The sequence below is a fragment of the Talpa europaea genome (genome assembly GCF_964194135.1).
Source record: "Talpa europaea genome assembly, chromosome: 7".
NCBI lineage: Eukaryota > Metazoa > Chordata > Mammalia > Eulipotyphla > Talpidae > Talpa > Talpa europaea.
Window position 1 is genome coordinate 84412750 of NC_140074.1, and position 16175 is coordinate 84428924.

Consider the following 16175-nt stretch of genomic DNA (forward strand, 5'->3'; position numbering starts at 1 on the left):
GTCCATTTAATAAAAAGTTTCTAAAAGCATACTGTGAATTATTAATATTTTCTCCCAGTTTTTAAAACCATTTATATATTTAAAATCTTTAATAGAAAAATTCTAGTTGGTTACAAAATTTCAATAGTAAATGAATCCTCCTGTAAAATCAATCAGCTTAAAAAATAGCAGCATGTGGCAAATTTTGTTTATACAAATCCTTTCCCTAATCTTTCACTTGACTATTCTAAAGCAAATTTCAAAATATAATTTTATCTGATACACACACACAATATATATGTATTTTATCTGATACACACACTATATATATATATATATATATAAAACCAACTAGAATTTTTCTGTTAAAGATTTTATATATATATATGTATATACATACACATATATTTACAGATAATGGGACAAAGATCTGGTGTGGCCTCCAAAGCCCAAAATATTTGCTATCGTCCATTTATAGAAAAAGTTGGTTAAACTTACTTTGCAAAAGGTAAGTGATTTAAAAAATCTGAGAGCCATTATTTATCCCTAAAATTAAAAAAATAATAATTCTGTAGCTTTTTCTTCATTCCTGCTGTCCCTAAACTTGTCTCTTTCTTTTAATAAAGTTGTTTGAATTATCACCAAACAAGATTTTTATTAGATTCAAGTTTATTTGTTGAAATATGTCATTGCCCTTTAGGCATTTAATATTACCATTCTTATTAATTGCATCCTGAAGTGTCAGTGAACCTGTTTGTATTAACTGTTGTATAGGGCTTTAATTTTGTCCCTGTCTTCCTCTCCCTCCCCCAACCACACAAGAATTAGGTAGTGTTTTGTACTATTCTGTATTTCATTTGGAGACTCCTAAAAATCTTTGTTTTTCTGTGATGTGCAAATAGGTTAGTGGGTTCAGGTGTTGTCATATCCCCCATACCTTTCAGGTAAAGGCATTAGCAGCTATTGATAATAAGTTAAAAATATTTATTTATTTTATCTTGCTTATCTTATTTATTTATTCATGCATGCATGCATACAAGAACTGGGGTACAGGCCTGAGGTGCGGCCTGGAGTGGGGTAAGAGGATTCACCAGAGACAGAGTAGGGAGCAGAACAAGCAGATCTATTGAAATACACAGCTGAGGGGAGCAGCGGGCGAGACAGGAGAGGTCTGATGCACCATGTGGGTAACTCCCTGGCCTGGGATTCACCTCATGCTGCACTGGTTGGCAATACCTTGATAGCATTGAGCCTTAACCTCTGTGCCACCAAGGAGGCCCTCTCTTTCTTAAATAAAAGGCAATATTGGGGTGAAGGTGACTGGTAGAGTGTGCCTGCTGAATACTTGAATTTGGCTCCTTCATTTCCAACATGAAAGAAACTTATGTCAATTCCCTGGACTCTGAAAAGCTATTAGAATACCCCCATCATAAAAACTACCAGATCAGGACCTACAGTCTTTCTTACCAAGTGCAGAATCATCCTGATACCACAAACACATTGGCTCCTTGTTCCTTCAGAGCTTGCCACCATGTTCCTTGTCATCAAGTTTCTCAACTGAAATCAGTCATCATATCTCAAGCTGTGAGGATCACTAAAATCAATTATCATATCTCAAGCTGTGATTGAGATGGTGCTGACAAAATTTGTGTTGAGTAGGATGTCAACCAAACTAGGAACCTGGAACAAGAGATTGGCTGGGAGCACATGGCAGTGCCCTATTTGTGATAATGCCTGAGATAAAGACAGATGAGCACTCCATTTGTCTGGGGCACAGCCAACTACTGTTCCAACAAGTCTTGCAAGCAACATAATTATGGAACAGAAGAGTAGACTGGCTTCAAACATACCCAAGACTCTCTTGCATGTTCTGCCATGGAAAAAACAATGAAAATGCACCATAACTGGGTATCTGTCACATCAAATGCCAGATCCTAAAATACTTTTAGTTCTTCCTACTACCAATTTTTCTCCTAATCTGATTATTAGAAAGACAAACTATTAGTGATTTTCAAATTGATGAGTACTTTTTTCCCCCTTCCTCCTTTAAATCTTCTCTCATTTGATTCAAGAAAGAACCCTCATATACAAAACTGTTCTAAATAAATGTAGCTAGCTTAAAACAAAAGATAGTAATATATGCATTGTTTTTCTCATGAAAATGTAACCCGCAGATTAATTTATACAGAATGTTAAATATACTCTTTTTTTTTTTTTTTATAGCTACGTGAATCTCCATTGTATAGATTTTGTATGACCCCTCTCTAAGAATATTTAGGTGTTGGGGGAAAAAAACAAAAAAAAATTAATATTCTGTGAAACATGAAAATTGCACAAAATTCAAGTTTGGGTGATAAAATTTTGTTTAAATAGTCACACTGATTTAGTTATATATTGTTGATGGCTGTTTTTATGCTAATGTGGCAAAGTTGAGTAGTTGCAGTAGAGCCTATATGTGATATTTTCATCCGATATTTTCAAAGATCCCTGCTTTGCACACTACAAATTTGAGTAGTGCAATTATAACTTTATAATGTTTTGAGTGAAATTCCTATCACTGAACTGCTGCAATATTTAATTTTTATTGATACTTATCCATTATGTCAAAACAGGTAAAGAAAAGTGAACTCTGATGTCTTGATTTTCTTTTTTTTTAAAGCAATTTTTTTTTTTTTTTTTTTTTTTTAATGCAAGCACTGGGTACAGTCAGAAGCATGGGAGGGTGAGAGAATTCACCAAAGCCAGAGCAGGGAACAGAACAGGCAGACTGATGAAATACACTGCTGAGGGAAGCAGCAGGCAGCACAAGAGGTGTGTGCACCATGTGGGACTCTTGCCCGGTGGCCAGGGATCGAACCGGCGCTGCAGAGGCTGTGGGCAGCTTCGCAGCCCAGCGCTCAACTGCTGCACCACCAGGGGAGGCCCAATTTTCTTTTTCTTTTTAAGATTTATTTATTTATGCGGGCCTCCCCGGTGGCACAGCGGTTGAGCGCTGGGTTGCAAAGCTGCCCACAGCCTCTGCGGCGCTGGTTCTATCCCCGGCTGCTCCCTGGCCACCGGAGGAGGGTCCCACATGGCGCGCAAACCTCTCCTGACTGCTCTGCTCCCCGATCTAGCTCTGGTGAATTCTCTCACCCTCCCGCACTTCTGACTGTACCTAGTGCATATATTAACAAAACAAACAAACAAACAAATAAATAAATAAAACATGCCTCTATTAAAAAAAAAAGATTTATTTATTTATGCATGCGAGAACAGGGGTACAGGCCAGAGGTGTGGGGGTTGAGAGGATTCACCAGAGACAGAGTGGGGAACAGAACAGGCAGATCTATTGAAATAGACTGCTGAGGGGAGCAGCAGGTGAGTCAGGAGAGGTCTGCTGCACCATGTGGGTAGCTCCCTGACCAGGCATCAAACTCATGCTACATTGCTTGGGGACAGCTTCATAGGTTGCGTCTTAACCCCTTGCGCCACCAGCGAGGCCCTGTCTTGATTTTAAGTAACAGTATGGTGTGGATCATTTTGTTATCAAAGTAGATGGCAAAGAATTGTTTTATTATGTTAAGACACTGTAGCTTATATATGCTTGACCAAGCACTCATCACAATATTATCAATGGTTAAGAAAGCAATGCTTGGGACCTCCCTGGTGGCGCAAGGGATTAAACACAACAGCACCATGGGCACCTCCCTGGTGGCGCAAGGGGTTAAGCACGGCACTATGAAGCAATCTGCAGCCTCTGCAGCACGAGTTCAATCCCCTGGCCGGCCAGGGAGCAACCCACATGGCGCAGCAGACCTCTCCTGACTTGCCCACTGCTCCCCTCAGCAGTGTACTTCGGTCAGTCTGCCTGTTCTGTTCCCCACTCAGTATCTGGTGAATCCTCTCAACCCCCACCCCCGCATCTCTGGCCTGTACCCCAGCTCTTGTATGCATAAATAAATAAATCTTAAAAAAAAAAAAAATAACAAAAACCACAGCACCATGAAGCTATCCACAGCCACTGCAGCACGAATTCGATCCCCAGCCAGCCAGGGAGCTACCCACATGGCGCAGCAGACCTCTCCTGTCTCACCCGCTGCTCCCCTTAGCAGTGTATTTCAGTCATTCTGTCTGTTCTGTTCTCCACTCTGTTTCTGGTGAGTCCTCTCACCCCCCACACCTCTGGCCTGTACCCCAGTTCTTGTATGCATAAATAAACAAATCTTAAAAAAAAAAATAAAGCAATGCTTGGGCCTCCCTGGGCTGGTTAGAAAATTATTATGTAAAGTAATTCTTGCAGTAAGAATACAGTAACTTCCTCATTCATAGTTTTGAGATAAAGTCAAGCAACACTGAATTTTTAAAATTTTTTTAAAATTTTATTTTGTTTTTTTAATGCATAGAAGAGCTGGGGTATAGGCCAGAGGTGTGGGGGGTGAGAGGAGTCACCAGAGTGGGAAACAGAACGGCAGACTGACTGAAATACACTGCTGAGGGGAGTAGCGGGCGAGTCAGTAGAGGTCTGCTGCGCGATGTGGGCAGCTGCTATGTGGGCAGCTCTGTTGCTGGTCGGGAATCAAACTCATGCTGCAGTGGCTGCAGTTAGCTTCATAGGTTGCGTCTTAACCCCTTATGCCACCAGGGAGGCCCAACAGTGAATACTTTAAACAGTCAAATTAATTGCATAGTATAATTTACATGAAATTTAGTACCATCTGCTTATTTTAGGAGTGTAAAGTTAAGTGACTTCCCTGCGATAACTTAATCTTGGAAGAACAAATACTTTGTTTCAGAGAACCTCCAGAGCTGGGAAGTTGGTAAAAGTATTAGGGACAGCCTTGAAAGTATGCTAGGAATAGAATACAAATTAACAACTTAAGTGTTTTTATTGTAGTATAATATAAATTTAGGGAGGTACAAAAGATACATAAGTGTGTTTTGTGTAGTAACAATTTTACTAGAAGAATTAAAATTGGTTCAGTTGACTTCACTAAAGGCAAGACAGTTACCTGCTTAAGTTACATTAAAGAACATGGGGACAGTGGGCTTGAGTTTTATTTTCCCTAGGAAGTCCTGTGAAATAAATTTTGAAGTTATTTTCATATTGGTAAATTTAAGCAGGTTAAAATAGCTAACATTTAATGTAGTGCCTACTGTTCATGAGTGCCAGTATATGGTTTACATTTATTAACTCACTCAACCCTCACAACTATTGTGTGAGGTAGGTTATTTTCATTTTGCAGATTAGAAAAATGAGGCTACCCAAGTCCACAACTTATAAATAGTGTTGCTAAGATTTTTTTTTTTAAAGATTTGTTTATTTATGCATATAAGAGCTGGGATATAGGCCAGAGGTGTGGGGGTGAGAGGATTCACCAGAGACAGAGCAGGGAACAGAACAGGCAGACTGACTGAAATACACTGCTGAGAGGAGCAGTGGGCAAGTCCAGAGAGGTCTGCTGTGCCTTGTGGGTTGCTCTCTGGCCGGCTGGGGAACAAACACATGCTGCAGAGGCTGCAGATAACTTCATAGTGCAGTGTTTAACCTCTTACGCCACCAGGGAGGCCCCATGTTGCAAAGATTTATATCCAAGCAGTGTGATTCCAGAATCCAAATTCTGAAGTGTCAATTATGACAACTTTTTCAAAGTTGGGAAACTGATATAAAAGAACTGATAGGAAATTTACTGGTTACTTGTAGTATATGCTTATTTAATGAACCAGATTTGATAATAGCCATATTTTAATTTATTAAGTGAATCTGGTTTTGGGGAATGCAGTTGTCTATATTAAACTTATTCCTTTTGTCTGTCACATTTTTCTTTGGAATGTTTCTATTGAAGTATATGAACATAGCCATATATAGTATCTGAAAGGAAAAGAAATTTACTAAATTAAATCTTTTGTGTATTTTCTTCCATTTGAATATCATTAATAGATGAGAAACTTCCTGTTAAAAACAGTATTGGGGCTTTCCCTGGTGGCGCAGGCGGTTGAGTGCAGCACTTTGAAGCTGTCCGCAGCCTCTCTAGTGCTGGTTTGATCCCGGCTGGCCAGCGAGGGTCCCACATGGTTCTGCAGACCTCTTCTGTCACACCCGCTGCTCCCCTCAGCAGTGTTATTTCATCAGTGTGCCTGTTCTGTTCCCCGCTCTGTCTCTGGTGAATCCTCTCACCCTCCCGCGCATCTGACCTGTACCCCAGTTCTTGTATAAATAAATAAAAATAAAATCTTAAAAAAAAAACATAGTATTGGGTACATCTTGACTTGTTCATGTTTTTAATAGTCTGTGTTATCTCTTCTGCGGATTGACTATTAGAATTGGATTAATCTTTAAGTACAAAAAGCTTTCTAAGATACAAAGATTTATTAATTTTAAAAATGCGTGTATTGTATATACTTCTGTGTTATGTACTGTAGGAATGAAACTTTTTTTGTTAACCACCATAATTAATTGTGATGGTAAATGAGATTTAGGAACATACTTCTTCATATTGAAATTTTAGACCTCACATACTTTTGCATATGTTGTCAGAAAGTAACCTCATAGTCATTTTTCTTAGTAACCTTTGCTTTTCTGACCTTTTTTTCTTTTCTTATTTTTCATAATAGTTTATGCCAACGTGGCTTCATTCATACAGATGAACCAAGGATTGGGATAGCAGTTTAAAATTAGAATCAAGACAGCTGACTGACAAGCAGGATGCCATCAACTAACCGAGCGGGCAGCCTGAAGGACCCTGAAATTGCAGAGCTCTTCTTCAAAGAAGATCCAGAGAAGCTCTTCACAGATCTCAGAGAAATTGGCCATGGAAGTTTTGGAGCAGTGTATTTTGTAAGTGTTAAAGACTTAATGTTAGTAGATATTTTTATTTATTGCACTTCTTGGATTATTGAAAAAAAAAGCAAATATTATTTTTCCTATTAGTTACATGTTTAGAATTTTTTTAAAAAAAGATTTATTTATGCATACAAGAACTGGGGTACAGATCAGAGGTGTGGGGAGTGAAAGGATTCACCAGAGACAGAGTGAGGAGCAGAACAGGCAGATTGACTGAAATACAGTGCTGAGGAGAGCAGCGATCGAGTCAGGAGAGGTCTACTGTGCCATGTGGGTATCTCCCTGGCCAGGAATCGAACTTGTGCTGCAGAGGCTGTGGTAGCTTTGTAGGTTGCAGCTTAACCCCTTACACCACCAGGGAGGCCAACATGTTTAGAATTTTTAACACTTTTTACTTAAAAGCCTTATGACTTATACTGCTATAGAGTTAAATATTACAGAATACTAACTTTTATAAAATCCCAAATAGAGTAATGTAGCGTTGTAGAAAACTTAGGCTTGTTATTTAGCAGAAAGATGTATACAGACGACTTTTTTTCTTGTGTATATTTTATGCTAAAAAAATGAAATTTGTAGCTTTAACAATTCTATACTCATAGTATTGTACAACCATTACCACTATTTAAAAAAATAAATTTTTAACCGCAAACTATCAGCAGTAATTCTTCATCTGCCCTCCACTCAGTCCCTGGTGGACGCTAATCTACTTTTTGCTTTATGAATTTGCCTCTTACATATTTTATTTTTTATAAATTTTTAAAAAATGATTTATTTATGCATACAAGAGCTGGGGTACAGGCCAGAGGTGTTGGGGGGTGGGTGAGAAGATTCACCAGAGACAGAGTGGGGAACAGAACAGACAGATTGACTGAAATACACTGCTGAGGGGAGCAGTGGGTGAGACAGGAGAGGTCTGCTGCGCCATGTGTGTTGCTCCCTGGCCAGGGATCGAACTCTTGCTGCAGTGACTGCGGTAATCTTCATAGGTTGTGTCTTAACCCCTTGTGCCACCAGGTAGGCCCGTCACCATCATATTCCTTCCTTCCTTCCTTCCTTCCTTCCTTCCTTCCTTCCTTCCTTCCTTCCTTCCTTCCTTCCTTCCTTCCTTCCTTCCTTCCTTCCTTCCTTCCTCCCTCCCTCCCCCCCTCCCTCCCTCCCTCCCTCCCTCCCTCCCTCCTTCCTTCCTCATACATACATACATACATTCATACATACATTCATTCATACATTCATACATTCATACATTCATACAAGCACTGGGTACAGTCAGAAGTGAAGGAGGGTGAGAGAATTCGCCAGAGCGGGGAACAGAGCAGGCAGACCGACGAAATACACTGCTGAGGGGAGCAGTGGGCGTGGCAGGAAAGGTCGGCACACCATATGGGACCCTCGCCGGCGGCCGGGGATCAAACCAGTGCTGTAGAGGCTGTGGGCAACTTCGCAGCCCAGCACTCAACCGTTGTGCCACCAGGGGAGGCCCATCATCATATTTCTTCTTTTTTTTTTTTTTTTTTAAGATTTATTTATTTGTTTATACAAGCACTGGGTACAGTCAGAAGTGTGTAGGAGGGTGAAAGAATTCACCAGAGCCAGAGCAGGGAACAGAGCAGGCAGACTGACGACACTGCTGAGGGGAGCAGCTGGGAGGCAGGAGAGGTGTTTTTAGGAATTTGTCCATTTCATCTAATTTGTTAGCATACAATTATTCACAATACTATCTATCTATCTATCTATCTATCTATCTATCTATCTATCTATCTATCTATCTATCTATTTATTTTTGTGTGGGACCCTCGCCAGTGTCCGGGGATCCAACTGGCGCTGCAGAGGCTGTGGGCAGCCTCGCAACCCAGCGCTCAACTGCTGCACCACCAGGGGAGGCCCTCATAATACTTTTTAAAAAGTTTTATTTATTTTTGCTTCTAAGAACTGGGGTGTAGGTCAGAGGGGGCCGGAGCGTGAAAGGATTCATCAGAGACAGAGTCGGGAGCAAAACAGGTGGATTTGCTGAAACACACTCCTAAAGGGAGCAGCCCGCAAGACAGCATGTGGGTTAGTTCCCTGGCTGGGGATTGAATTCAGGCTGTAGTAGTGATATTGCTGAGACTTAACCCCTAGGCCACCAGGGAGACCCTCATTATACTTTATTTATAATTCTTTTTATGTTTCTAGAATTGATTGTAATGTTCCCACTTTCATTTCTCATTTTAGTAATTTGAACCTTTTGTTGTTTAGTCTAAAGGTTTGTTGATTTCATTGATTTTCTCTTTTGTTTTCCTAGTCTCTGTTTTATCTCTGCTCTAATTAACCTTTACTATTTTCTGACTTCTGTTAACTGTTGGCTTAGTTTATTAAGTTTCTAGTTCTTTCAGTTGTAAAGTTAGGTTGTTAATTTGGGGTATTTCATGTCTTTCATTGTGTTTATAGCTATAATTTTCTTCTGAGTACTATTTTCACTTGGTCCCATACATTTTGGTATGTTGTATTTTTGTTTTTACTCATCTCAAGTAATTTTCATTTTCCTTGTGATTTTTGGCTTTGAACCATTAGTTATTTAAAAATGTGTTTATTTTTCACAATTCTGTGGATTTCTAGCTTTCTGTTTGTTAATGATTTCTAGCTTACTCTATTATGGTCAGAGAAAATGGTAAATATTTAATCTTACTAGAAATTGCCAAGCTCTTTTTCAAAGTGGTTTTCTATCATGTCTTTGTATTATCTTTATGTGATATCTAATTTATAAAATGTATTTAGACTTGATTTGTATGTTGTCATATGGTTTATCTTGGAAAATATCCCTTGTGCACTTGAAGAATGTGTATTCTTTTTTTTTTAAAGGTTTATTTATTTCCCAATGTCATTTGTTTATAAGACTGTACTTTTTTCCCTCTTGAAATTCTTTTGGCTCCTGTGAGTAAATTAGTTATCTGTGTACGTATGGTTTTATTTCTGAACTCTCAATTGCATTCCATTGAATGCTATGTTTTTATTCCAGTAACATGCTGTTTTGATTACTGTAGTTTTGTAGTATAGTTTGAGGTTGGGAAATGTGCTATCTCCATTTTTGTTCATTTTTCTCCAAGTCATTTTTGCTACTTGGGTTCTTTTATAGTTCCAAATAAATTCCATAGTTAATATTTTGTTTTATTCTGTGAAGAATGCCATTGGATTTTGATAGGGATTGCACTGAAGCCCTATCAAAGTAATATAGTTTTTTTTTTTTTCCTTAAAGATTTATTTATTTATTTATGCAAGCACTGGGTACAGTCAGAAGTGTGGAAGGGTGAGAGAATTCACCAGAGCCAGAGCAGGCAGAAGGACGAAAGTACACTGCTGAGGGGAGCAGCGGGAGGCAGGAGAGGTCTGCGCGCCATGTGGGAAGGTCTGCGCTCCATGTGGGACACTCACCCGGTGGCCAAGGATCGAACCGGCGCTGCAGAGGCTGCGGGCAGCTTCCCAACCCAGCGCTCAACCGCTGCGCCACCAGGGAGGCCCAATATAGTTGTTTAATATAGTTGTTTAATAATGTTATTTTTTTCCAGTTCGTAAGCACTGAATTTGCATATTTTGTGTCTTTTGTTTCAACAGTGTTTTTGTAATTTTCAGTGTATAGGCCTTTTGTCTCACAATAAATTTACTCCTACTTTAATTCTTTTTTTTTTTTTGGGACCCTTGCCGGCGGCTAGGGAACAAACCGGCGCTGCAGAGGCTGTGGGCAGCCTTGCAGCCCAGCGCTCAACCTCTGTGCCACCAGGGGAGGCCCTTTAATTCTTCTTTTTTTTAAGATTTATTTATGCATACAAGAGTTGGGGTGCTGGGGTACAGGCCAGAGATGCAGGGGGGTGAGAGGATTCACCAGAGACAAAGTGGGGAGCAGAACAGGTAGACGAACTGAAATACACTGCTGAGGGGAGCAGTGGGCAAGACAAAAGAGGTCTGCTTTGCCATGTGGGTTTCTCTCTGGCCGGCCGGGGTTCGAACTCATGCTACAGAGGCTGCGGATTGCTTCATAGTGCAGTGCTTAACCCCTTGTGCCACCAGGGAGGCCCTACTTTAATTCTTTTTGATTCAACTATAAATGGGATTGTTTTCCTGAATTATCTTTCTGCTGGTTCATTATTTGCATATTGAAATTCAGCAGTTCTGTGTATTTTATACTATGCTACTTCATTGTCTTCATTTTTTATGTCTCTTATGTTGAAATATGTTACTCCTCTGCCCATTTTTTGAGTGAATTTATCATAAATGGATGTTGAGTCTTAGCACATTTTTTTCTGCATGTATTGATATGATTATATGATTTCTGATGCACTTTTGTGCATGTGGTGTATCACACGTATTGATTGTGTATGTTGAACTATCCTTGCATCTCTGGAGTAAAGCCCACTTATTAATAAATCACGGTGAATGATTTTTTAAAATGTATTGTTGAATTAGGTTTGCTAGTATTTTGAGGAATTTTGTATCTATGTCCATCAGCAATATTGGTCTATGATTTTCTTTTTTCACAATGTCCTTGTCTATTTTTGGAATCAGGGTAATGTTGACTTCATAAAATACATTTAGAAATTATTCCACCCTTTTAATTTTTTTTTGCAGAGTTTGAGAAGGATTGATACTCTTCTTGAAAGTTTGGTAATACTCACTAGTGTAGCCATCTAGTCCTGAACTTTTTGTTTTTTGCTCTTGAAAATTTTTTACTCTTTCATTAAATTTAGTATAAAATAGTAACAAACCCAAAAGGCAGCAGGAAAGAAAAGAAGTTATTTGGGGGGTAGTGTTTTGACTGAATACTCTAATTATAAAGACAAAAGGAACTGTCACTACTCTTTCTCACAGTGGTTTGATAGGGCATTTTTTAAATTGTGTATTGTGGATTTGAATAAATGAGTAAATATATTATAGATGGTGAGTAGCAGTTTTCTTACTGCCCAAGAAAGAAGTTACAAATAAGGAAAATGGGGAGGCAAGAAAAAACCCTGTGGTGTTGAATTAGATTTAAGCTATCAGTAGGAAGGAATTGAGCATATACACAACACACAAATAAAAATGCCTGTTGTTAAATGTAGAAGGACTAAAGGATTATTGCTGCAGTCAAGAGCCGTTGATAGATGTTATAATTAAAAATGTTTGAGGACAGGTCCTCCTTGGTGTAGGGGTTAAAGACAGTGCCTTCAAGCTATCGCCAGCTACTGAAGCATGAGTTTGATCCCCGGCCTGCCAGGGAGCAACCCACATGGCGCAGCGGACCTCTCCTGCCCGACCCGCTGCTCCCCTCAGCAGTGTACATCAGCAGATCTGCCTGTTCTGCTCCTCACTCTCTCTGGTGAATCTTCTCACCGCCCTGCACCTCTGGCTTACACCCCAGTTCTTGTATGCATAAATAAATAAATGTTAAAAAAAAATGTTTGAGGACAAACAAGGTAAATGCATAATCTCTTAGAGTCCCAAAGGTTTTTATTAATTAAAATTGGAAATGGAGAAACTTGGCAGAGACACTACCTTAATCAGTGATCAAGGTTAATTTCACCACAGTAAGATCTACTGACAACATGTATTTCCTTTGTGACATGACACACTGAGAAGGATACATCATTTCTGTGGTGCTTTTATAGTATTTACAAACTTCATTCAATATCAGACAAATTCAAATTGGGGACCACCATACAAAGTAGTCAGTACTCTTTCAAAGGTCAAAGTTATGAAAGACAAGTAAAGACTGAGCAGCTATCACAAATTGGAGGAGACCCAAGGCTACATCATAACCAGATGCAGTATAGGAACCTTTTTCTATCCTAGAAAAAGGTCGTATTTGGAAAAATTGGTAAAATTCAAATAGTTTATAGTTTAATTAATGATTAATAATTTTACTAATGTTAATTTCTTAGTTTTGATAATTATACAAGAATTTAACATTACAGGAAGCTAGGTAGAGGGTATACCATAACTGTACTGTTTTTGTTACACATCCACTAAGTCTGAAATTATTTTAAAGTAAAAATATATAAACTTACCAGTCAATAGTCAGAAGTAGATTTTTCCAAACGGTGACAAAAGAGGAAATAAGTTGACTCTGTTTTCTTCTTTAGAAAAATAATACACACTTTGTAAATCAAAGTTTCCATAAAAGCACTGTTTATTATTTTAAAATCTGTAATTTTATTTTTTTAATATTTATTTTATATAATTCTTACATCATTTTTTATTTTTGCACAATGTATGCATTTTCATTTTGGTTATGTTCCCCATACAATTGCACCCCCCCTTATTTTGACCCTAATCCTTCTCCCCGTGTGTCTCTGGTTTATAGTTGCTGGTTGTAAAATCTGTAATTTTAAAAGTGAACCAGTGAACTCTATTCTAAAACCCTGAAATATCTCTTAAGAATTACTTTCTTAATCTGTAGGGGAAAATTACCCATTCATTATTTCTTCTTCCCATTAGGTTGTACTTTTCCTACTCAAGCAACAAGTATTATATAGATGTTTAATATTTTGGAAGTACTATAGAGTTAATCTTTTCCTTTTTTTTAATGGACACCTTAGGGATAAAAACCACATTTTTCTCTAGAAAATTCTAGAGAAATAATTCTTCACAATTTGAACTTTTGGTTTATATCCCATTTGTAAACGAAAGACAGATTTTGTAATCACAATTTCACCTATAATTTCACTATTCAGGGATAGCTGTTATTATGTAGGTATCTATCCTTAATCTTTTGTATACATGTACTGTATGATTGTGTTTGATGTTGCTCATGTTTGTTTAATTTTTGGATTGAACACAAAATGAGGAAAGAGGGAGCTAGATAACAATTGTTTAAAAAGCAACCTTTTTTCCCTGTATTATAGTTTTTACCTTCCCATACACACCAATGTGGAGAAGTATAAAGGAAAAATAAACATAGAATCTTTAAAATGGACCCAATACAAGAGTCCCATTGAAAAAAATCCTTAACATGTGACCATTCAGCATGTGCTGGTAGTATTTTTAAAGATGACTGACTTTATAGTGAGTATGATTTATGTACAATAAATATACAGATATTAAATATAATTTTATGAAATCAGAAAATTATATTCCCGTGCAACCAACAATTCAACACAATAGTGACTGTTGTGGTGGGAAATGGAGTGGAAGAAATAGAGAATAGAATAATTATTGTTTGAGTATATACCTCTTTGAATAATAAATATCATATATTTAAAAGTTAAAATTAAACCAGTGCAGATGGCTTGTATCACTGAAATTGAAGGCAAGCATGAACAATGAATGCACCTGTTTTTCACACGTTACCACTGTGGGGGAAAAATATATCTAATGTAAGTAGCTTTTGTGTACATTATTTATCTGTATATGCTTAGTCTGTTAGGAGAAGGAAACTGCAGACAAATCTTGAATTCTTAATTGATGTTTTTTTCCCATATTGGTATGTATATGACAGTTCTGAAACTGTGTTGAAGGATTGGGTAATGAATAGTACAGACATTATTTGAATTCAGGATTCTAACTATAAAAGAAGAGAGATAGAAATGGAACTTGGAAGGTGAGATTTAGATAGGAATTACAGGTATTTAAATCAGTCTTTACATACACACTCATACCCCCCCATATCATTAAATATATGTTATATTTATTTCCTAATTTCCTGCTGCAAGACTCTAGTTGCGATCATAGCCCAGTAACAGTGAACTCACTTAGCATTCAGATCTTGAAATCCTCACTTAGATAAATAAGAGTTTCTTGGAGGAATGGCTCATTTTATTGCTAGGTCAGGGATCATGAAAGCTAAACCTTAGAACATCCTGTGTGAAAAAATTAAAAAGTGCTTCAAAAAAAGGAAGGTGCTGTCAAAAGAACACTGGAACCATCTTACCAGCTTGAAGGGGCTCCTACTGGCCAAATCTGAGAAAATTTGAATGTCAATATAAGGATATGTACATAATTTTATAAAATATAAGCTGTGCAATGAAATAGGAGTCCATAATTTCCATGATAGCTGAGGGATTAATGGATGAAAAGGAGGGCACTTTTTTTTTTTTTTAAGATTTATTTATTTATGCATACAAGAGCTGGAGTACAGGCCAGAGATGCAGGGGTGAGAGGATTCACCAGAGACAGTGGGAAACAGAACAGGCAGGCTGAATGAAGTACATTGCTGAGGGGAGCAGCGGGCGAGGCAGGAGAGGTCTGCTATGCCTTGTGGGTTGCTCCCTGGCTGGCCTGGGGATTGAACTTGTGCTTCAAAGGCTGCGAACAGCTTCATAGGTTGCGTCTTAACCCCTTCCACTACCAGGGAGGCCCCAGGATGGCTTTTTCTTAAGTAAAATACTGAGTTATAAATATGAAGGGAATGATAAAGAGTTGGAAAAACCAACATTTTGTCGTCATCATACTATATAGATTGAGTCTAGAATCATAAGTGGTTGCTAAATCTGGGGAGAACAAGTGAGAAGCAGGTTGTTTAAATGTTTTAAAAGTCTCTCTCCACAAATAGCTTGTTAGATACAAGCTATATAGCTTAAAAGTATGTTCTTATTAAAAATATAATCATACTTTCAGAAATAATACATGAAACATCAGACAAACATATGTATTTATGGAATATCAGTCATGCCAAATTCCTGTTCAGGGAATTTCTAGCATGGTGTCATTCATTTGTGAGCAATTCTTATTTAGACATACACGTTCACCTCCTTGTCCAGCCTAGTTAGCCTCTATTCCTTGATGGTCTCCTTCTGTTACGAATGTGTATGTCTGATTGTCAGCTCCTTAGACCAGACATTTACCTTCCTCATTTCCCAGGCATTTGAGAATGTCTGGGGCCAGGAAGATAACTAATCCAACCCATTCTTGTGGTGGTGTTTCTAGTGCCCTTTCCATTCCTATCTGTAATCAGATAAATTTCCATAACCTCTTCTTTTTTTCACATCTTGCTGAATGAGAGTTTTGAAAACTTAAACTATAAACTCAGCTATTCCCCAGAAGAAATCTTTTATCAAAGATAATCTCCATGGGGATTGACTCCGACTGTCCAACACATGTCTAATCAAGATGTAAATTATTTTGCTTCTTGTTCCCTGTCTCCCACTGTCTCTTTCTTTGTTCCAGAATTTAATCCAGGATGTTATGTTTCACGTACTATACCAACAATTAAATCAAGATTTATCTTATAATAATTTTATTCAGCAATCAAAAAAGATAAACTCATGCCATTCTCAGCAACATGGATGGAACTAGAAGGAATTATGCTCAGTGAAATAAGCCAGAAGGAAAAAGAAAAACATTGGATGTTTTCACTTATAGCAGGAATATAGGGGAACCAAATAAGACATCAGTGTAAAAAAATAATAACAGTACAAAACACAACAAA

The 16175-nt window shown here is 38.0% G+C and overlaps 1 protein-coding gene across 2 annotated transcripts in view; it reads left to right on the top strand.

Annotated features, from left to right (window-relative positions):
• Positions 1–6664: 6664 nt before the first annotated feature.
• TAOK1 (TAO kinase 1) overlaps positions 6665–16175 on the top strand; it is a gene marked incomplete at both ends in the record, with an annotated part of 84348 nt that continues 74837 nt past the window's right edge. For both annotated transcript variants that reach the window (XM_084238709.1, XM_084238710.1), the window contains one exon: positions 6665–6796. In XM_084238709.1, the coding sequence (XP_084094835.1) occupies positions 6665–6796 (132 nt within the window). The remainder of the gene's footprint in view (positions 6797–16175) is intronic.